General features: G+C 38.4%; 1 protein-coding gene across 10 annotated transcripts in view; it reads right to left on the bottom strand.

Moving 5' to 3' along the window:
• Positions 1-22932, bottom strand: part of shank3a (SH3 and multiple ankyrin repeat domains 3a) — a 315840-nt gene that overhangs the window by 158791 nt on the left and 134117 nt on the right. For 9 of the 10 annotated variants that reach the window (XR_005992309.1, XR_005992308.1, XM_041794579.1 and 6 more), the window contains one exon: positions 3252-3455. Coding sequence is in view for 7 of the 10 variants with exons in the window: in XM_041794579.1 (XP_041650513.1) it covers positions 3252-3455 (204 nt within the window). In the remaining 3 variants the exon portion in view is untranslated. Of the gene's footprint in view, positions 1-3247; positions 3456-22932 lie in introns of those variants that run through there. The other variant, XM_041794586.1, reaches the window with a different exon arrangement.

The following is a 22932-nucleotide window of genomic DNA, read 5'->3' as shown; positions in this document are numbered from 1 at the left end:
TTATGTGATGGATACACACAGGTAAAAAAAGAAGACTCCAAAATAAACTCATTGATAAAGAGTTTATTCAGTGATTGACACCCACAACGGGTACTCAGTAAGAAAATAATAAGATGCACATCAACTGTGAAAAAGCTCAGCATTAGGGAGGCTGCTAAAGGTTCATTGTTTTATTGAAATTGATTGAACTTCAAGGATTCTTGATCCTATTTGTATATGAGTTCAGTCTTCTTTTTTTCCAAGCCTTGGTTACTGACCTGTAAAAAACCTTTTCACTAGCCCCAGTTTGAATACATCAATCTCTTTTTGTTTTAGACTGTTTAATACACTGCATACAGTGCCAATGAAAAGATTTCACCCACTTGGATATTTTACCCTTTTATTAATTTTATAAATCACTCATGGTCAATATAATTTGGCTTTTATGACAACAAACCAACAAAAAAAAACCCAAAAACCTATTAATTTCAAAGAGAAAGCAGATTTCTACAAAGTACTGTCAATCAAACCAAAACATGTCATATAAAATAAGTGACTGCATAAATATTCACCCCCTTTAAGGCATTCTTTAGAACCTGTGAGTCTGTGTGGCTAGGTCTAAATCAGGTTTGCACATCTGGACACTGATATTTTACTCCATCATTCTTTGCAAAACTGCTCAAGCTCTGTCAGGTTGCACTGGGATTAGGCATGAACAGCCCTTTTCAAATCCAGCCACAAATTCTCTATTGGATTGAGGTCTGGGCTTTGACTCACCCTAGAATATTCTGTGTAGCAAACCATTTCTGTGCAGCAGTTGTTGTATGCTTTGGGTCTTTGTCTTACTGGAAACTCAATCTCTTCCCAAGTCATAGTTCCCTTGCAGACTGAAAAAGATTTTCCTCCAGGATTGTCCTATATTTTGCTGCATTCATTTTACCCTCTACCTTTTTAAGCCTCCAGAGACCAGCTGCCGAGAAGCATCCCTACAGCATGATGCTGCCACCACCATGCTGCACAGTGGGGATAGTGTGTTTGTGGTGATGTGCAGTCTTTAATGTCAGCAAAAACATAGCCTCTTGTCTGATGGCAAAAAAGCACCAACAGTGGCTTTCTCTTTGCCACGCTCCCATAAAGCAGAACCTGGACAACGGTTGTTATATGCAGAGTCTCTCCCATCTCAGTTGCTGAGGCTTGTAACTCGTTCAGAGTAGTCACAGGTGTCTTGGTGGCCTCTCTAACTAGTCTCCTTCCTGCACGGTCACTCAGTTTGGGAGGATGGATCTAGGCAGATTAACAGGTGAGCCATATTCTTTCCATTTCTTGATAATAATAATAATAATAATATCTTGAATTTATATAGCGCCTTTCAAGAAACCCAAGGACGCTTTACAGGAACACATATACATGGACAAACTATGTGAGGGGTAGGATGAGTGTAAGGGTGGTTTAGTGAAGACTGTAGGCTGTGGTGAACAGGTGGTGCTTGAGACGGTTTTTGAAAATGTCCAGAGATGGAGTGCAACGAATGTCTGCAGGCAGAGTGTCCCAGAGGGTGGGAGCTGCAGCACTGAAGGCTCTGTCTCCATTGGTTCGAAGTTTGGTTTTGGGCATGGAAAGTAGGCCGGTGTCTGAAGATCGAAGGTTGCGGGATGGTGTGTATGGATGGAGGAGATCAGAAAGGTACTGGGGAGCCAGAGCATGGAGAGATTTGTATGTGAGAAGGAGGACTTTGTAGTTGATACGGGACTTGATATGGAGCCAGTGGAGGTGGATGAGGGTCGCAGTGATGTGTTGCCAGGGTCTAGTGCGGGTGAGAACTCTAGCTGCAGAGTTTTGGACGTACTGAAGCCTGTCCAGGGTTTTGCTGGAAACTCCAGACAGGACTCCATTACAGTAGTCCAGGCGAGAGGTTATGAAAGCATGAATGAGTGTTTCAGCCACAGAATCAGGGAGTGATGGTCGGAGTCTGGAGATGTTCTTGAGATGATAGAAGGCAGATCTGGTGACAGACTTTATGTGGGACTGGAAGGAGAGAGTGGAGTCCAGGATGACGCCCAGGTTTCGGATCTCGGAGGACGGACAGATGGAGGTCCCGTCCACATCGAGCATGAGATCTCCAACCTTCTGCAGCAGCGCTTTGGGGGCCACCACCATGAGCTCTGTTTTATTGCTGTTGAGTTTGAGTTGGTTAGAGGTCATCCAGGCTTTGATGTCATGGAGGCAGTTTACCAGGGAGTGGGTAGGGAGCTGAGTGGATGGTTTGGTGCTGAGATAGAGTTGGGTGTCATCTGCATAAGAGTGGAAGCTGAGACCGTGTTTGTGAATAATCTGTCCAAGGGGAAGCATGTAGATGGTGAAAAGGAGAGGTCCAAGAACAGAGCCTTGATGGATTCAACTGAACTCTGGGGGATGTTGCGAGTCTTGGATTTCTTTGTACCCATCCCCTGACTTATACTTTCAATAACCTTTTCTCTGAGTGTTCTTTTGTCTTCATAATGTAATGGTAGCCTGTTTACCCAGTGACTGGACCTTCCAGGCACATGTTTTATTCAACAATCACTTGAGGCATGTTCACTGCACTCAGGTAAACCCCATTCCACTAACTGTGAGTCTACTAGCACCAAAGTGGCTGGACCTCTGTTGAATTAGGTTGGTCACTTTAAAGGGGGTGAATATTTATGCAATCACTTATTCAACATTACATATTTTTGTTTAACTATATTTTAAATGCTTTATTCAAAAGGAGGGAAGGATTAGTCAATCATGTTTTGATGCTTATATCAACTTATATCAACCCTTCAAAACCCATTACGTTGTTCGCATTGTGCTGGGAAAGAACATTTTTTTAATACCGTACAAACGACGATTTCTGAAAGCTGAGAAGTTGTGCTTCACAGCCAACATGTGGTTATTATGATAATTCTGCCTTTTCTCACTAAAACTCTAACATCAAATGCTCTTCTTTTCCTTTTCTTAATTTAAAACAGTTAAAACTCTTTTAGCATGTAGCAAATTGTAAATGACTGCAAGATATTTAAAGTTCTATGTACTCTGGAAAAAATGTGCAAAAGCACTTACTCATGGGACATTTCTGGGCCTTTTATGGTTAAAATAAGAAAAAGAGTCCAGAGGCTTGGGTGTAAAAGAGGATACAGGACATTTTCAAAGATTATGAATGCGTGCTTGTATGTAACACCTCTCTTCTTCCCTCTTGCTCTCTCCTCCTAACACTCATTAAAGCCTCATGCATACACATGATCCATACCTACCTCCAGGTAAGGTACAGGAGCGATGGAGGGGAAGGGGTATTCCCTTAGCTGTCTCTCCTCATCTAGAAACTTGCCAGCCTTGCCGTTGTATGCCGGCTGGAACAGGCCATAGTTGAGTACATCCTTCAGGCTCTGGTTGAGGGTACATAGGATCCGCTGTTTGGACAGCCATATAGGAGCATCCACATTGAATTTCATACATTTCTGCAAAGGGGAGAAGTAAAAAAGGGGAAAGGTTAAAGACATTTCATTTTTCTAATAATGCACTTCAGATAAGTAAAACTAAGAGACTGAAAAGTATTTCTTACTTTAACATTTAGGTGCTGAAAAATATGCGCTGGTATATGAACAGGGACGTATTTCATCAGGAAGGAATTTATTAAAATTCCAATGTCATGCCCGGGGGAAAAGCTAGGCCTTTTATTATAATAAGCAATTCACAAAGGTGTGGTAGCATTCCAGCTTTATCCATTACTTTTCTCAAAGGTCACTCAAAAAGCCAGCGCTGGTTACCATACTCAAGTAAACAATCCATAATGAAGCAAATGCTCCTGCAGAAAGACGGCTCTGATAACATTTTTTTTGACAACATTCATTTTAATCTGCATATGAGTGTACATTATTCATGTTCTGAAAATAAAGCAACAATATCCTACTTGCTCACCAATAGCTCCAGTCATCAATTACACAGTTTGCAGGTACAGATACCCAAGAGACACACACTTGTGGAAAATGAGGCCTCCTTGGTTAACTCTGTGCCCTAATAAACAAGTGTAACTGTACTTTGTAGATTGAAGTCCCTGATAGTGGTACTACCTCTTTTTGAACAATTTCTGATACTAAGAAGTGAAAGATTTGTTACTTGTTAAACAAACCTTACATGCTGGATATAGTATGCTTAATTTAAGACTTTAATAAGTAACTATGCATTTAGAAGTCTGCTGTGAGTGTGAAACAATGAGGTCTTGTGGTCAGGCAGAACACTTCCCACTAGTTACCACATTGTGGAGCCTGAGATACAGATGACAGAGTGAGAGAGAGGGGGAGAGGGAGTTTGTGTGACCCACTTGTAATAAATCAATCAATGTTGGCTGCAATATTGATCCAAAACCACAACTCTATCCTGTTCAGCACTACTATGTTTCTGACACATGGACACAGAGCTTAAAAAACACTTCTGCTAATAGCAGCACAACTAAATCTACGATGCCCAGAAGCAGATTTAAAAGACACAGATCTGGATTGAAAATGACTGCATTCATCTATTTATGGTATAAACATTAATGAAATACTTGTAAAAGATGCATTTCTAAAACAAGTAGAACTCATTTAGTGCTGCTCAGATTACACAGAAAGTTAACATCCTTGTAATAGTGGGATCAGTGGATGCAATTTGAGTGGATTTACATCCAGTCCTTCAGTACAAGACCACCTATGAATGCTTCTCAGGTTTCTGACCTTATCATACAACTGCATCATCTTTATTGATGCCATTCATACAAAAAGGAGATTTACAGGGAAAACAGGAGGGCTCCAGAAGTTATTCTTGAGGTAAAGGAGTGTGTGCTCAGTCATATCAAACAGACATTTAGGAAAAGGGCAGAACACACAAGAGAGTAAAAATGTTCTTGTCATAAAGTGTGCTCAAAGTTGCTGTTAAACAGTTTTCAGTGTTTATTGAAACTGAGTTTGTGAACACCTCAAGGTTTTCTGGGTGAGATTAAGACAGCAGATAAAGGACACTTTCTAAATGTCTGCAACACATCTTAAAGAAGGAGATTAAGGTCAGCAGCCCATGTAACCTGTCAAAACGATTTTAAAAGATTAGCACAGAATGGAAAAAGGTGAAAGGGTTTTGCTTAGCATGCTATCTATAAATCATTCACTGGTACCAGCAGTGCCTCTATTATAATAAACTGAACTGATGTTGCTGGTGGACTGGAAGCTGTGACACACTTACTCTTTCAATGATCATGTTTCATTATCTGGGAAAGAAAATGAGGCAAAACCCCCCATGTAACTTCTCAGCCTGCTGCAGACCCTCTCTCTCAGGGAATCATACAAAAGTGCTCATTATATCAACATGGAATAAAAAGTACTTCATAGAAAACAAAGATTATCTGGCACAGAAAAACAAGAGACTAAAGCCTCTACGTAATGTATCTTTCCAAGCTAGCTAAACTTGCAATGTTCGACAAGCTAGCATCTGTGACTGCCAATAACTATTCACACAGGGCAGTTTAATCATACGTATATGCCAATAGCAAAGGATAGCAAAACACTGTGGGGAACAAAAATGTGCAGAAAATATCATGTTGTATAAAACAATATAAACCGATTTAAAATTTGAGCAAAACAATGGACACTCCCTTATGAATCACAGGTGCTGTAAACTACAACTCAAGTACAGCATGGAGTCCTAAAGTTCTCAGACCAGCACAGAACAAACGTACTGGTTTGGTAATCAGTTGTACGTAGCTATTTTCAGGCATATCTCTCTAATAAAAACTGAATTAGTAAGATAAAGTCAGGTCAAAACACTTGAACTCTCCTCTTCAGTCCTCCTCCTACTCTTCATCATGAACTGATTCTTTTTTTATTTTGTTAAGAAGCTTTATCCAAGTTGGCTTCAATGCAATGAGAAATACACCAAATTCTCTGTATTTCAGAGAACTCCAGCACTGTTTTTGCCTCTAGCTACTTAAGTTTTTAAAGAGGAAAGAAAGTTTGTGGTAACAGCTCAATATCATAACCCTTCAGCCACTTCACTTTCCTCCAACTATTTTGTTGATTCAAAACATAATCCATCCATAAACAAGCTGTACTTTCACTTCTGCTCTGGGGAAGAGACATCATATCTAAGCTTTCTGAGTATAAGGTTAATTTTTCAAATAAACAAACCAGGTACTCGTTTAGTTTTTTGGTCTTGTTTAAATTGAAAACAACTAACCCTTTTATTTAAGTGATCTCTTTGATAATTGCATTATTTTAATCGGAAACGTGGGGTCAAGACAAAAAAAAAAAAAAAAAAAAACAACCTTCAAGGTAATGGAAAAAATACTGGAGATTAAATTTGTGTTTGAAGAAACTGTTGGCAGCGATACCTCTGCTTTTTTAATGTGCTGTCACCGTCCGTCTAGGAAACACAGCAGGTAATGGGTTGTAATTGTCTCCAATATATCGAAAAGTCACATTAAATAGAGCTTTGAAAAGCTATATTTTCACCTCGAGATTGGTTTTCCTTTTCATTACTCTGAGAGAAGATGGAGGGTTAGAAAGACTGAAGGTTTAGGATTAAGAAGATCTCTGGGGACGGTCTTGTTGAAAGGGGGATCTTACAAACAACACACAGTTACACAGTGAAAAAAAAAATACAGAAATATGCAAACAAAAATAGGTACCTCACAGAATATCACAGAGTGACAAAAAATGATATTTTCTATATTCTAATTAGCATAAAGTACAGTAAGGGTATGTCCACAGTGACTTGGTTGTATTTTTAAATGTGAGTCATTATTCATTATAACTCTCTGTTGTTTAATTGTATAGCACACATTTCTAGTTAAACAGAGCAGCATACTTCTCAGAAGGTCAACATTTCTGTATCATACACCCCCTTTACTGATATTATATAATATTCTCATATTTGAGAGACAAGATTTTATTTTCATTCATGAGCTGTAAGCCATAATAAGTAATATTTAAACAAATAAAAGTTTGTTTGAATTCATAATACATCAAAGTTTCCTTTTTTAAAATACCGGAGGTCTCTATAGTGTTAGCTGAGCAGCTGGTATATCAGCCCCCAGATCTAAAAACAGCTTGCACCGACAACTAAAAGAAACAAACCTATTACCAAGACTATAGGGATTGTGGCAATGGGTGAATTTGCCAAAATGTTGAAGTATCCCTTTTAAAGGCTTTGAAGTGTTTGAAAAAATATTCAACAAAAGTCATTTCTTGCTGCTTTCATTGCTGGCATACTGTGTGCAAATGGTCACACCAACCGAAATGTTCACCTCAAAAGTGAAAGTCAGAGCAATAGCCAAAAATGCCTCACTTATGTCAGAATGTCTTTTTGAATTATGAGCCTTGTGTCATTCTTGAGAAACCCAATCAGAAAGTGACTTTTAAGAGGCAAATAGTTATGACAGAAAGTAAAAACTAAAATAAACTGTATCTAAAAAATAATTGGGTTCTTACTTGTCACAGCTTGGCAAAGATTAAAAGAAAAGCTCCTTTAGGGAGGCTTTATCTCCACTTAAATACTGACTTTGAACAAAACTTTACCTCCAGGATTAATGTTGAGTCTGGATACTGAACACAAGGTTTGTGTATAGAAAGAACATTTGAAAACATCTATTTTAGAATATTTCAAAAAGTTTCATTGATTCCATAAAACATTTGCTCTATGAGCTCTGTGGTCAAGTAAGCAATGATGAAACTGCTTAGATTATAAACCTATATGGTGGCTGCCTGAATCTTATAAAAAAGCTCTAGATTTCACTGGGCACAAGATGTACGTTTATGTAATAGTGGGTCCTTGAGTCTGTGTGTGGAGCTTGTCCTTGAAAGTCTGCTTCACCGTGTATCCATGTTTGTTCCTCTCTAACTTGAGTTTACTTGAAACCACTTAAAACATTGTATATTTTCTACACTATAACTTTGTTTTCGTATGCAATTGCAGTGACTTGTGAAAATGTTTCTTAATGTCTTTCATCACCTTTTCCTTTGTTTGTCTTGTGTGATCAGTCAAAATACATGGTACATTAAACTAATCGACTGTTTCAAATATTCATTGCATGGATGCATTTCACATTCATCTGGGAAACCTTGTAAAAGAGATCTCGTTCTCAGTGGGTCTTTATCTGGTTAAATAACGGTTCAATAAATAATAGAAAGCATTTGGGAGCAGAGAAGACAGCATTTTTTTAAAGTCTCTTTTTGACATCAGCTTTTACTTTGAATGAGGCAATGCAGCTTGAGTCATTGAAAACATGTAAGGGAGCAGTGTAGGAAAAGTAGCAGCAAATTCTGAGTTTGTAACCAAATGACAACAATTACTTTCACGGCTGTTGTTGGTGAGAAAGTCTCCTGTAGTGGATACTTAGAAGCACCCCTAATTTGGACATAAGATATAGGATTGTTGATGGATTTATTTGATATCGTGTTTATTTTTCAGAATTTCTCAAGGCCAAATAGGTCAAAGCCATTTTCGTTTGCATCAAATCTTTGACTTTCCAGGGTTTGATAGTGATTTATGTGGTGAGATTAAAGCAGAAAATCTGCTTTAATTAACCAATTACAGGGAGCTCTAAAATAATGCTCCATTCACTGGCTTTTTCTAATTGAACCAATTTCTTGTATTCATGTGATACACTAAACCAGCGGTTCTTAACTGGTGGGTCAGGACACAAAAGTGGGTTGCATAGCTATTTTTAGTGGGTTGTGAAAGTGTGTCTAGGAAAAAATTGTGCTAAAACTGTATGAATCACAGAAGTCCAAGTCCCAAGAAGTTTCTCAATATTTCAACTCATTTATCTCCTTTTCTTGCAATAACCAAGCAGCTTTTACCATAAAAATGAGGTCCTTTCTCTTGAAAATTGGCAAAAATGTAATTTGTATCATAGGAAAATGGGCTGTAAAAGCCTACTATTTTTTTCCTGGTGTCAGACATCAGTCATCCATACACGCTTGTACACTTGGACTTCTGTTAACATGGGCACTTGGAGGTCTGAGTTGTTGCTCGTGAAAGCAGCCTTCCTTACAGTAGTGCAGTTTCCACAAGTTTTAAAAGTTAATTCATTTTTAGCATTCAATCAGGGCCGGCATGTTTGTGATCAATTTAGATATCCAACTTAGAAAGAGCAGCTATAACATATCATATAAAATGACTATTTTCAAGTTAAACATCCCTTAAAGTTCACCAGTTATCTAAATAGTTGTTACTGTTTCTCAGCTAACTGGCTTCTAGTTCAAATTATGTTATCATCACTATACATCTTGTATTTTTCTAGTTTATGATCAGTTTTGACATTTTGAACTGAAAATTTTGTCGTAAGAAGAGGCCTTATAGATGTCACATGCATCTATGAATGTCCAAGTGTGTATGTGTTTATGGGTGTCTGATGTCTACAGCCAGGTGCCTCTCACATCTTTCAAAAAGATAAATATGTTGTTGAAGATACATGGTTGTGATTTATCATTAAAGAGACTGGTGGGTCCTGGGGCTAGACCTGTGGAGAACCACTGTGCAAAACAACCATACACAGCAGGCACAAACATGCACACATGCACATACTATATCTTGTAAATGGACACGTCTGCCCTCTTATGCCATGGTTCACTGGTATCACAGACTTTTTTTTAAAGGGCCTTCTTTTAAAATGCCAATACATTTGAATAAATAATATATTTCTTTATAAAACGCTGGAAGTGAATCCCTCTCTTTCCCTAGTAGCACCTAAAAACTGCAGTGCAGAGCCAGTGACACTTGATATAACATTCAGAGCATGGGAAAAGAGAAAGAGTGACAGGGGGGAAAAGAAGAAAAACAAACCAAGGGACTGACTAAAAGAGAGAGCAGGCAGGATAGTGAAAACATACCATCAACATTTCCACCTGCTCAGAAAGCACAGTCACTACACCATTTGTAAAGTACTGATTGTTATGTGTTTAAGAAACTGTCATTAAAATTTATCCAAAAACAAGTTTCCATTCTTTCATTTCTTGACACGTTGGTAACAGCAGCATTAAAAGATTCATGAGTAATAAGCAACGTTAAATGAATGGAGGGACAATAGAGAGATTGTGGGAAATCTCATATTTTAACAACAGCTTTACTGTTTACATTTGAGTTAAGCATCCTCTTACTTTGATTACTCACATAAGGATCTATTTATTTTTCCATCCACACCGCTGGATTAAACCAGAATGCAGTTGACATGAAACTTGCAGAAAAAATACTTGACAGTCGTTCCACACCTCACACTGAATGTGAGTAGCTGGTGTGCATCCAAAATATCCTGGCAGTGACCCAGTGGCTTATAAAACTAGTTCTCCACAAGTAGATGGGAGTAGCAGTCAAGTTTTCTCTGGCACCTGGGGAGAGTAGAAAGAAACATGGAGCAGATCGTGTGTCTGCATGTTATGAACCCAGACTGGAAGGCTTGTGACATTTGGGGTTTCACTCAAACAAATGAGAACTGAGACTAATATCAGCTAGTGCACTGGTTCACGACCTTGAGTCAGGAAGAGGGGCTTTGTCTGCTTTGTGTGTGGTTTTTAAAATTAGAGCTGTACATATTAACAAATATAGTAATAAAGCACTGACTGGACATTTTATAAAAGGCTATTTCAATGATAACAGGTGTGTGTGCAGGCTTATTCTGTTGGAATTTTATCTGTAAAAACAACTGAAATGAATACAGTGTGTCACCTAATTTTGTGTAGATCTATATAGTGGTAGTATATCTCTCTCTCTCTCTCTCTCTCTATATATATATATATATTGCATATGTAAAATAGATAAAAATCATAAGAATAAGACATGAAAAAGCTCAAATGCACTGGCAAAAAGGTGGTTAAACAGTAAAAGTATTTATATGTAATGCCTAATAGTTTGTGTAAGCTAACATTTACTGCCTACATTGTTTACAATGTAAGAAAGCTGACAGATGTAGTAGGCGGTAAAGGAAGTGTCAGGATATGAGAGAGCAGCTGCTACTCTCTTTCCGCTTAATACTGTGGTTCTTCACGTTAACAGAGCAACAACTGAAAATACACCCAGGAAGACAAATCAGGAACTAATAGACCCTTTCACAGCAGATACTTGCACCTGTCAAAGCAGGATATCACAGGTGTAAATAATAACCACAAGGATGGCTCCATTCAATTAAGCAAGCTAATGACAAGCAAGCGAGCATACAGAACAGCAGAGCACTGAAAGTAGCTCAGCTCAAAACACTGTCGCCATCATTAAGGTTTTAATTCCATGTGTCTTTTTTTTGCTCTGAATCAAATTATCCATGAAAAGGGTCTGTTTTACAGGAAACATTTGCATTTATTTAATACTTTATAATCTACAGCGTTCAACCAAACTGACCAAAACCTATCCTTATTATGAGGAGCAGAATTTGATGATCTAGGTTGGACTGTTAAGCAAAGTTCATAACACCCAGCTTTTAGAGGAGCTGTTGTATTCAGACATTGCTTGCTGATGGATGCAGCAGCAGTGTTTTGATGCCTGAAAACACATTAAGTGCATGTGAGTAAATGCATGTGAGTAAATGTGTCACACGGCATAAATCCCTTCTGAATTGGCCAGTGAGTGGTATCCGTTCTAGCATGCCATGTTCAATCATGTGGAACTACACTCTCCTACTATGAAGCCCAGATCTTGACCCTTGTGTTTACGGACCGTAACAATGCAAAAAACACTCCAAGCAAGAAGTAAAGCTGAACAAAATAGAGGATTAGGATCATGTTCAGATGTAGCAGTTGGTCTTCATTTAAATGCGGCCCGCTCTTTTGCAGTACTCTCTGTAGGGACATTTATTATTGACAGGGTTTTTATAGATCTCCAGCCTCAGAGGTTCCAGCTCTGCAGATGTGAGGAATTATTTTTCTGTCAGATCTTTTCAACCATTGTTACAGCTCACAGGTGTACGATGATCACTCTGATTTCAGTAAGCACAGGTCAAGTTTTATAGTAATACACACTTAGTTTTGCTGCATCATACGATTACAACTGATAAACAGTTTTGTTGTATACCTTGTTTTGGTTACAATTGTTGCACCTTACATGTAATCTCTATTTTGACACACTCCCAGAGAAAATATGTATTATTTTGTTTTAGTACTGGGTGCAAGGAAATACACACCTTTGTTTCTGAATGGACTGTGCTTTAAACACATTACAGCAATAGAATCAAGTTTTAGAATACTGTCCTTATTAAAAAAAAACAAAACATTTTATTTGGTTTGGTTTTAATTTTTACTTCGCTCAAAGAAAAAAAATTTTCAAAAGAAACTACCAGGGTCATTATTATTAACCCCTTCTGAACTGAGCTTCTGGTTGAGCTATGACACAAACCACTGTTGTGTAATGATGTGTTGTGCCCAGAACATGTAAAATCAAGTTAAAACTGAGGGTCATCTTCCAGTTTAAAACCTTTAGTAAGGGTTTTAGCTGTCACTGGAGAAAGAATCATGGCAAAAAAAAAAAAGAAATCAGTTTAGAATTGAGATTAAAAAAAATTGTTGATGCTCACAAAGCTGTTTCCAGGTGTCAAGAACTGGAGCGAGAAGTATTATCAAGAAATTCAAAGAGAGCCGCACAACACAGAACGAGCCTGGCAGAGACAGCAGGCAGCTATGGACAATCTGGAGAAGGAATATGCATACTGGAACAATGTCCTTTGGTCAGATGAGACCAAACTAGAGCTCTTTGACTATAGAGATGTTGCTTATGTTTGGAGAAAGAAGGGAGAGGCATACTACAAAAGAACACCATCCCCACAGAGAAACACTGTGGTGAGAGAATCATAAGCTGCGTTTCCATTACCCTTAGAAATGCACAAAATCTACACAGTGTAATAAAAAACTGGTAATGGAAACACCTGAATTTTGAAAAACAAAAAAAAAAACTCCTCATGCAGTCAGCATCAAAACTTGGACAGGGTTGTCACTTTTCTTCCAGCACAACAATGATCCAAAACGTACGTGGCTCCTGCTGAAGAACTACCTCATGAACATTATAGACTGGCCTGCACAATGCCCTGACTCGAATCCCACCAAAAATCTGTGGGGTGAACTGAAGACCAAGGTCCATCACTGAGGACGATCAAATCTGGAGCTTGAAAGATTGGCGAAAGGAGAATGGGCTGCAATTCCTCAAGAGACGTGTCTGAGACTTGTTGAAAACTACATCAAATGTCTTCAGGCTGTTATTCAGCAAAAAGGAGACAGAACTGACTACTAGTTTTAGGGGGGCTAATAATTTCAACCTTTGTAGTTTTTGGTTCTTGTGAAATGATTTTGTGTCTGTGTGCAATGTAAAATAATGTAAGCATCCAAAATAAAAAAAAGGATGTTTGGAAAAGCTGTGTTAAAAAATCCTTGCTGTGTTTAACAGCACTTGGGAAATACTTGGGAAAAACAGAAACTTTATAGGAGGGGTTAATAATTCTGTCTATATCAGTAAATGCTAGAATTGATAGATAGCCCTGCAGTGATTTGCATCTCCAACATTACACTGGATTTAACTACTTCAAATTGTATGTTAAGGGTGACTCATTTATTTTTAAGTTCAAAATGATTCAAGAAGAGAGTTGAAGCTCTGATTGAGGTAGAAGAAGTAGCTGAATATACTGTAACCTTGCTAATGTACCTGCTGCTAATTGTAGCTCTGCGAAAGCTCCGTTTACTCAATGACATGTTATCTCTGGAAAATAATCCCCAATAAAAGTCCTTTTTTGATATTTTGTTCCTACTTGTAATTGTTTTACTTTTGACGTGGACCAGCTATTTCAGAAAATGAAATGTTTTCAGCATCAGTGTACCACAACTCAGCAGGAGAGAAAAGACACTTAAAATCGCAGACTCAATTACAGGCTTCACTACTGACAACTGCAAGCTCAGAGAAAAAGGCATTTTTCTGTGATATAATTTACAGACATGAGCAAAGGCTTGTTTGAGGGGTGAAAGAAGGGCATAGAAATTTAAACATGCATAAATGCATAACTCTTTACAATTTTGTCATACCATGACATCACACCTTTACCATTCTCTTTACAGAGAAGAGTAAATTGCATACATACTCTTACTCATGTCTAAAGTGGACAAAAACATTGGAAACATTTCCAGAAATGGAGGTTGTCATTATTTTCTGCACTGTGACATACTGTTTCAAAACGATCAAATGTCCATTACTTTAATGATCCATGGTATCAAGAAGTACAGATACCTGTCAGATTTATGAGAGAGAGAGAGAGAGAGAGAGCACTGTTACCTGCAGAAATATGTTGACCACATTAAGAAAACGGGGTGAAACTGGCAAGGAGTGAGTGCTTTTCTAGAATAGATATTTCAAACTAATTATCCTGTTGTCACATATTACTGGTTGTGACTTTCTGCTGTTAACAATCTCAAAACAACCAATTTAACATTGCACTCAACAATGAGGATGAAGCCAGAAGAAATGCACAACATTTAGGGATGGGTATCCAAATCCGGCACCAACATAGTACTGGTACCAACACATCCAATATCTACCAAACACAGATTTTAATACTTCAATCCATCACCCTGCCACCCCAACGTGACCCCATACCACACCAAATAAAAGGCATGAAATACATTATAAGATTTGTTGGATTTATGTGCACTCACTTTATTTTAGCTGAGCATAAATGTCTTGGAAATGTTTTGCTGTCTGGAGCATAATGTCTCAGCTCTGCTTTAATTTTCCTACCGAGGAAATAATCACACTGACTCACACGTTTATTGTCTTGAATCAACGCCAGTACATACACTTTGCTTAAAGAAGTTACCCCAGTTTCTTTTTCTTATCTTTTATTCTACTGACATCTTTAAAAGATATTCCTGCAAATAATTTACAGACAGCTTTTATTCTCCCTCTGACTTTCAGCACCCTTTTTCTCTCTAAAGTATCGATTTATGCACCATTAAGGCACAGTACTGATTTAGCACCGGTATCAGAAAAAGAACTCAAATGATACCCAACCCTAATAACATTATCTGAACACAAAGAAAAATACAGCCAACAGGATATTGATACTATTGCCTTATTTTATGTGTAGTTTGAAAATGTATTAGTATGTTATAAAAACTATTTAATCCCCAGCCCTACTGTATTCTAGGCCATAAGCCCAGCTTTAACACGGTCTGTGAAAGATTCAAGGCAACTCAGCCTCAGTGCTGTGACAATAAAATTATCTTGGAAGAGGACAGAAAAATAAAAGCTAAGGAGAGCTTGAGGGGCTTTTATTCTTCAGATAAGGGTATATATTAGAGCAAAAGAACAAGATTCAGCAGCAGACTCATGTTTCAGTAGAGAGGCCAAGTTGGGTGTTTAACAACACTGCAGTGTGCTTGACACTTAAGCTGCCACTGAAATGCTAAATCACTACATTGAATGTTGAGTCCCATTCTCCTGCCAACTTTGTGTTTATCTACAAGTGTGTGTTTATGATTATTTGTCTACATCTAAGTCATTAACACGCTGAAGTCGAACATCCCTGAGTTAACATTCTTCTCTTTAACCTCCCTCTTGTTTTCATAACATTTCATCAAAGATCAAGACCTGGTCTTTTATGATTGGATAAGTTGCCTGAATGAGGGCCTACATCACATGGTGAGACAATAAAAATGTAACAGTGAAGACAGACTTTCACGTCATCATTAGTTTGCTAAGCTACACATGTATTATATTCTATTTCAGCTTGTCAGAAATGCTGCAGCATATCTGCTGACCAGAACTAGGAAAAGAGGAGACAGAACACAGATGGAAAAAGACTCCTTTCTTCATAAACTTTACAGACAAAGTCATTACCATATGAAGTTTTATCAACCATGACGTTCAAAGTCACATTTAGTCAACCAATCCAACTCCATGAGTGAAACTTGTCATTAAAAGAAAGCTCAGAGTCGAGCTGCTGGAATACTCGTATATAAAAGGCTACACATACTGTCAATGACAAATAGACACATCTTTGCATTTACAGACTTAATATTTACAAGCACCAGTATAATGCCACTAAATCCACCTTCCTCGGCTCGGCCTTGAGAAGTTGAGCATCTGCCTCCAGCATCATACCGGTGTATCTGTGATGGCAGGAGTGTCACTTGTTGCCTGATTGTACACGCACAGACACAGAAGCCACATGCACAGTGCCCAGATCTCTGCATACTGATGGTGATTTCATGCTTTAATGCAGATTACTCATGGAAACCAGAAAAAACAGTTTCTTTACATTTAACTACAAAGAAGTGGCAGTCTGAGGTGATTCAGGTCATGTGACAAAGCTTACATGTCCTGTGATGTGACTGTTGCACATCCCTATCAAGGTTGTAATATGAAGCATTATTCAACTCTAATATATTAATTATCACATTTTATGTTACTGCATGTAAACAACTACGAGTCTTCATGTACCATTTAAGTGACCAATGCTCTATCTTCATGGGAGCTCCTGGGATCCCTTGTGTCACAGCTTCATCTGGATTGTGTGGATGACCTGCTGCTGAGGACCAACCTAACTCCAACTGCTACAATCATTATAAGTTTATCATCTATAATAATCATTTTAAATGTTAAGCAAATTTAGTATCTGCTCAGGTTAAACTGATAGCATTACCCATATCAGTGCCCTATTTTTCATTGTAGTCATAGTTGTTAATGTTATTAGAATTCTAGTCTATCGTCATACATGTCTGTTCCTTCTACATGCACTTTTAACAATATAACTGGCTTTGTGGCCATACATTTAGCTACCTACTGTTGTGCCGTCTGTCCCTCTCTTTCTGCGTCTCTCTCTTTCTCCTCACAACTGCAACACAGTTTCAGCAGATCGCTGTTCAACATTAGTCTGATTCTGCCAGTTCAAACAAGTTTTTTCCTTACACCCTTACACTGTAAGGGTCCATAATCCAATAAAAAATTTTCACGCACTGAGTCCTGTATGTTTTAGTTGAATTCACTACAAAAAAATTGTAGAACGTGCCAAATTGTTTCATACTGCAATGAGAAAAGGCAGTGAAGATGATTTTTGTGGCTCTGTCACCCCTTGATAAAAGAAAAAAGAAAGGGTCAATCCACTCCTGATGGAGATCATCTAATGACACAAGCTTGTGCATCATGTCACTGTGCCTTGTTGGAGAGATGAGCGCAACTTTTCAGTTCAGTCTTTGTTATGTAGCTGTAACAAATTTTGTCCATTATCTTTTATAATTCATGGTTGATATCCACATAATACCATGGTTAATCACAGTGTTTGAACTGTTTTACTGCAAGCGAGAAAGAGAGAAAAAATAATGACAGATTGTGTTGGTGTGTGTGTGTGTAAGTGTGCAAACATGAGTAACACAACACAATATTGTTTATCCCTTTTAACAAGCAGCGATTTCAGACCAAAAAATAGAGATGGAAATAATATGATGTCATTGATATTGGTGCCATTTCAGATTCTTCTTATCGATTTAATTCTTTATCGATTCCTTCCTGTGAATTTTCTTTTTGGAAAAAGTAGACTAGGGTTTTACTGTTATCAACTTAAATTTTATTGAGTCTTTTTCTCTCTAAACACTGAACAAGAAATATGCCACATATAATACTTGCTCAAATATACAAAAAATATATTTTTGTTGGAAATGTCTCAGTTAAAACAAACTGTTTCTGGACCTTCAATCTCTGAACTTGAATTAGAATAATATATTACTGACAATTTTCATCAAAATATAAAACCTTAAAATAAATATAAAACTAGTCTCCGTATCCTAGATCTCTGGACATATAAAATTAAATTGAAATCTTGTACAAAGTTCAGTTCTTGTGCAAAAAGATACATGTCTTGCATGACATCACTGTTCACCAGATGTTGCTTGTCACCCTGTTCACATATTTTTTCATTTCAAGAAATGAAGTCAAACTTTCAACCACCATAGCCTGTTTTTGTGACCACCATGTTTACTTCCTCAACTTCTTTGTTCTTGTTTGTTTTGCTAACTGCCTCTCATGAAACCATGTTTTTCAAGGTGCGAGGGAGTAAGGCATTAATAAGGGAATCTTCAAATTAAATGTATAAGATGTTAGAATAAAAGGTTTTAATAATACACTAGTTATGTTAGAATTAACAATGGATAAGCTACACATGATGATTAAGAAGTCTGGCCTGTAGTTCTGCATGCACTTTATTAAACATAATTTGCACACCACCCACTGTTTTGTAACGACAAAGAAATTCTGCACATATTACACTGATTTTAGACTAAGGTATGTTTCCACTGTGAGCGGTTTTGTTTGAGTGGGATGAAAAAATACAAGTCCATGTGGACAAAAGTTCAATTAGGTTCAAATAGGTCAACTCAGTTGAAACAAACAAGAACACCCATTACATCACTACACATCTGAATTCAAAACACGGCCCAAAACTGCTAGACTAATTAACATGCATTGTTTTTGTGCAGTTGTTGGTGATTATGTGAGCAGGGATGATGCATGAAGCATGGAGCAGGACATGACTATCGTATCTCTGAAGGCACAGATGGCATCCAGTCACAATAGAATGAGACAGGACATTGTTGTTGCCTTTTAGCAAACAGCGATGCATCAACGGAGAAGAGAAAGGCGAGTGAAACATAGTGGTGAAGTAAAGTGAAAGAAGAAGAGAGAGGTGCTGAGATGATGGAGTGTAATGACTCTCACACAGCCCTGTCTCCATCTCCCAAGACCTCTGGCTGTCGCTGCCCAGATGACATATGCACTAATTAAGAGTGCAGAGCCTCCTACTGGATGAGGGGAGAGCTAAGAGGCCTAACTAATGCCCAAAAGGCATAATACAGATCACTGGTGTATCTAACGTGTTTGTTTTCTTGCTGCCTGGATCATACAGTGCATGAGGAAAAATGAAAATAACAACACCACTGTAAGGCACCTAAACAACTTTGAATGTTTAATATGTTCATAAGTAACTCCGGACAGGTCTGGGTGTGAGTGACAGGCAGGTAAATTGAAATGCCTCAGTCTCTTCCTCACTCATTATACCTGTTTGGCAAGAGTCCAGGACAATAACAGGTGCATTTGTTTCACTCTCTAAATCTTAAGATGCAGCAGAAGCAAACTCAGCAACAGTGAAATATACTAATACTGTTTCATCTTTCAGTCCTCCATATTTCACAGCACAGTTGAAGTAGTGATTAAAAATAGATGAGCAGCAAAAGGTAGCACATGTTAGTGCCTAACGTGTGAATGACTCACATTCCGTCTTTTGTACCACCTACTGGTATTCACTGTCACCCTTTTGGGCTAATATATTTATCTAAAAAACATTATGTCTGACATAAAGCATCGAAAACTCTCTTGGCTTTATATTAAGTAATCAAATAATCTGCTTTCTTAAAAAAGTCAGAACATCAGCCTCAAGATAAACATACTCAGTCATTAATCAATAAGACAACATTTCCTTATATATAAGCCAGTGAGAGCTAATCTTTCAGCCTTGTCGGATAAGTACCAGAGTGTGACAGAAGAGAAACAGCATGTGATGTGTAACATGACATCCTAAGCAGCAGGCTATACATTACTTCTACTTTAACACAAGCACCTTGCATGCAGTTCAAACAGCAGAACGATGTGTGATGGACATTCACATGCAACAGAAGTAGTAATTCATTAGCATCATCTTAACCTATGCCCAAGACCCCTGTGCTTAATTAGGGAATGGTTTCATTATATTACTCTGTGTGACTAAAATCTCTGATGAAAAGACTTAATAGCTATTTTTCATGACTGCCGAGAGTTTTCACTGAATTTGCTGAAGTGGATAGTAATGTATCATAAGATTATTCAAGAGGAGAGAACTTAGCAATTGGTTTGTGGTTCAGATGATAACTTTTTAGACCCTGAGGTTAAACTGATGAAAAGAGAATGAGAAATGACAGAGACTGTCTTGTAAATTTTTTTTATAAAAAGTGACAAATAAGAACTGGGGGTGAAATCAGTCCCAGTTTGGGGTGGAGTAATTAAAACACGCTGCTCCAAAGACATGTTCGTTAGGTGTTCACTGGTGTGTCACTTGAGTGGAGTTTGCCAATAATTTACACAAATCGTTTCCACTCTGTTTAGCCTCGTTAGCCGTATGCTAAAAAGTTAGGCAATGGACTGCTGCCAAATCTTTTAATCTAAGTATTTTAGGCAAATGCTGAGGAAGTAGTTTGGCAGCCAACCACTAGTATTTCGTCTTTTCAGGTCTTGTGTTTTAACCGGTTCTATGACAAGATCAAATAAAACTGCAGATGGCATGGTCTTTTACTCAGCTACAGTTTTTGAAATAAATATCATATAATCAAGAATAGTCTAGGTCAGAATATTGAAACCTGCACATCAACTTCAATTAAATGCTTCAGTAAGCCACTATCTTTCACCACTGAAAATTGTTAACCATCTTTGGAGCAAAAAACAGCAGTCATCTCTTTCTCATCCTCCCTTCACTGCATTGGAGAATAAAAAATCAACCATAAACTTTGCTCAGTAAAAAATAGATTTTTTTGTGGCCAAAGCATAACAACAAAGGCTGAAACTGTTACCACATGACAATGTTCATAGATAAAACCACACGTGGTACAGGTCTGTTTAGGTATGGGAGTATATGCTGGTTCACCATGTCAACCTTGGTCCTGCACTGCTCTGGCCTCCTGATGGCAATCGTCCAGGCCTGTGCCAGGCCCACAGCCCATCTCTACAGGTGTCCTCCCACAGCTGCCCCCTCCAAAACGTGGAACTCATGTACCCCTGGCGTCTGGACCAGCCCATCGGGTCCTGGACACCCAGTATGTGGTGAGCTGGATTAGGCCTGGGAAAGCACACCAGCCTGTAGAAGTGCAGCTGCCACTCCCTTCTCCAGCTGCTGACCTTCCCATCCCTGCTCTCCTGAGCATGTCACTATTAGACATTCGGTCTAATGATACCCAAAAATATGCCAAATAGAAGGTGTCTCAAAGGAGTCCAGCCAGGGCCCCTGGCCATCAGTCAATGTCCAGGCCTCACAAAAGTACAGCAATCAGCACCAAAGACTGAAAGACTCCGACTTTTGTACGCATGCCCACATACCACAAACTCCACACTGTCTTGCTCAGTGAACCCAACGTTCCATGCGCGAGTCCAAGTCTGTGGTTGATCTTGGCCTCACAGCCAGCGAATCGATGGATTGCGCTGCCAAGGTAAGTTAACTGCTTCACAACTTCCACGTTCTCACCACGTGGTACAGTAGTCATTTAATTAAGATTCTCTTATTGTCATTATCGTGGGAAGTTGTGATTGAACTTGAAATTTGATTAATTGCCCAGCACTATGCTATGGACAGTTTAATAAGGTCTGTATGTTTCCATCTGTGTCCATCACAGACCGCATCCATACCATGAACAAGACTCTCTCTCTTAAATCTTAAGCTTTACTAGCAACAGGAAACTCACAGTAGGTCTATACACAGCTGACTTTGTAGTCAATCTCCAAATCCCTTACCATAAAATGAACACAACACCCAGGGGTGTACATCTGAACTATTACCACCTAACACCCCTGAGACAAGCAGGGGAAAACGGCATTGATTCAATTAACTCGGATTAATGGACTACCATCAAGAATCAGACACCTTGAAAGGCGACGCGTGAACACACACTGCACACTATTCGCACAGAAAATGCTGAGGCAGAACTTTCTCTAATTATGGACAATGGTGCGTGATTCATGCTGATCGTTCGATACGAATAGTTGAGCTTAATTTGTGTTGAAGGGACATGTTGTCAAGGAAAGCACAGGAAACCTGAAGCATGTGTGGGCAATCTACTGAGTGCTATAGCAGCTGTGCAGCATGTATCTCAATCATAATGTCTCTTTATGTAATACTATAATGAACTAAATTATATTGCCTAAAATACGTTCCTAAATGCTCAGATAGGAAAATGGTTATTTCAGAGAAGTGCTAGACAAGTGTTGCCATATGAGTTAATTCTTGGCTGCTGACGCCATAAATAGTAAACTGTTCTACATTTCACTCACAAATATTATGACCGACGCATGAATCAGAAGGTTAAAGGAGGCATTCAGGCTTTCACAGTTTACTATGTGGATTTCTGATGAGTCACTGTATCATAGCAGTCAATGCCGGGGGATTTTTATTTTGTCAGATCTGGGTACAGACTGAAATCTACAGTATTCTCTTTGAGCACATTTTTTATCTCCATTTAAAAAAAAAAAAAGTCATTATAATGGTAAATGTTTTTTTCCTTGAAACTTTCTTGGCATCACTTCTAGGAAAATGAGGCAGTTAGGAGGACAAATTATAGCGAGGGAGACAAAGAGTGAGGGAGAGAAAAAGGAAAAAGGAAAACTACTGCTGTGTAATGGGTCTGATGTATATTTGTGTAAAAGACCACACAAAAAGAGATAAAAGTGTGCATTAGTGTGTCTGTAGGTCAGGCAGAGTGGTAGAGGCTGTATTTGTGTGGCACTAACAGCTTCAATTTGAGCATCTCTCAATGCCGACACTCAAAAGAACCTCATCTTTGATCTGCAGAGAACCCTGGACCTGAATGTGTAAGTGCTAGCCGGCTGTAACTGCTGGTCAGTGTGCAGTTGCAGCATTGAGCCTTGTTTGGACTGCAAACTACTTTACTTGTGCAGGATGAATGCAAAAGCAACTAGCCTCGGCTAGATTAAAGCAGTGGTGTTTAATAATGATGTAATTATATCATTACAACAGTTGTAGCAGTATTTACAATGAAAAGAAAAAGAACTAAAAAAGTTTCAATACTTGTTGGAGTACTGGAGGGATAATACACTATCCCTGCTGGGAATTATCAATCTAAAGACCGGCAGCACTGATGAAACAAAAGAAGCAAAATTTGAAGACTTCAGCCCTACAAAACTCTCTAATGATGCACA

This window comes from Cheilinus undulatus, linkage group 9 (assembly GCF_018320785.1).
Source record: "Cheilinus undulatus linkage group 9, ASM1832078v1, whole genome shotgun sequence".
In the NCBI taxonomy this organism is placed as follows: domain Eukaryota; kingdom Metazoa; phylum Chordata; class Actinopteri; order Labriformes; family Labridae; genus Cheilinus; species Cheilinus undulatus.
Note: the sequence above shows the minus strand (reverse complement) of the source record. Positions and strands in the feature narration are given on the sequence as shown.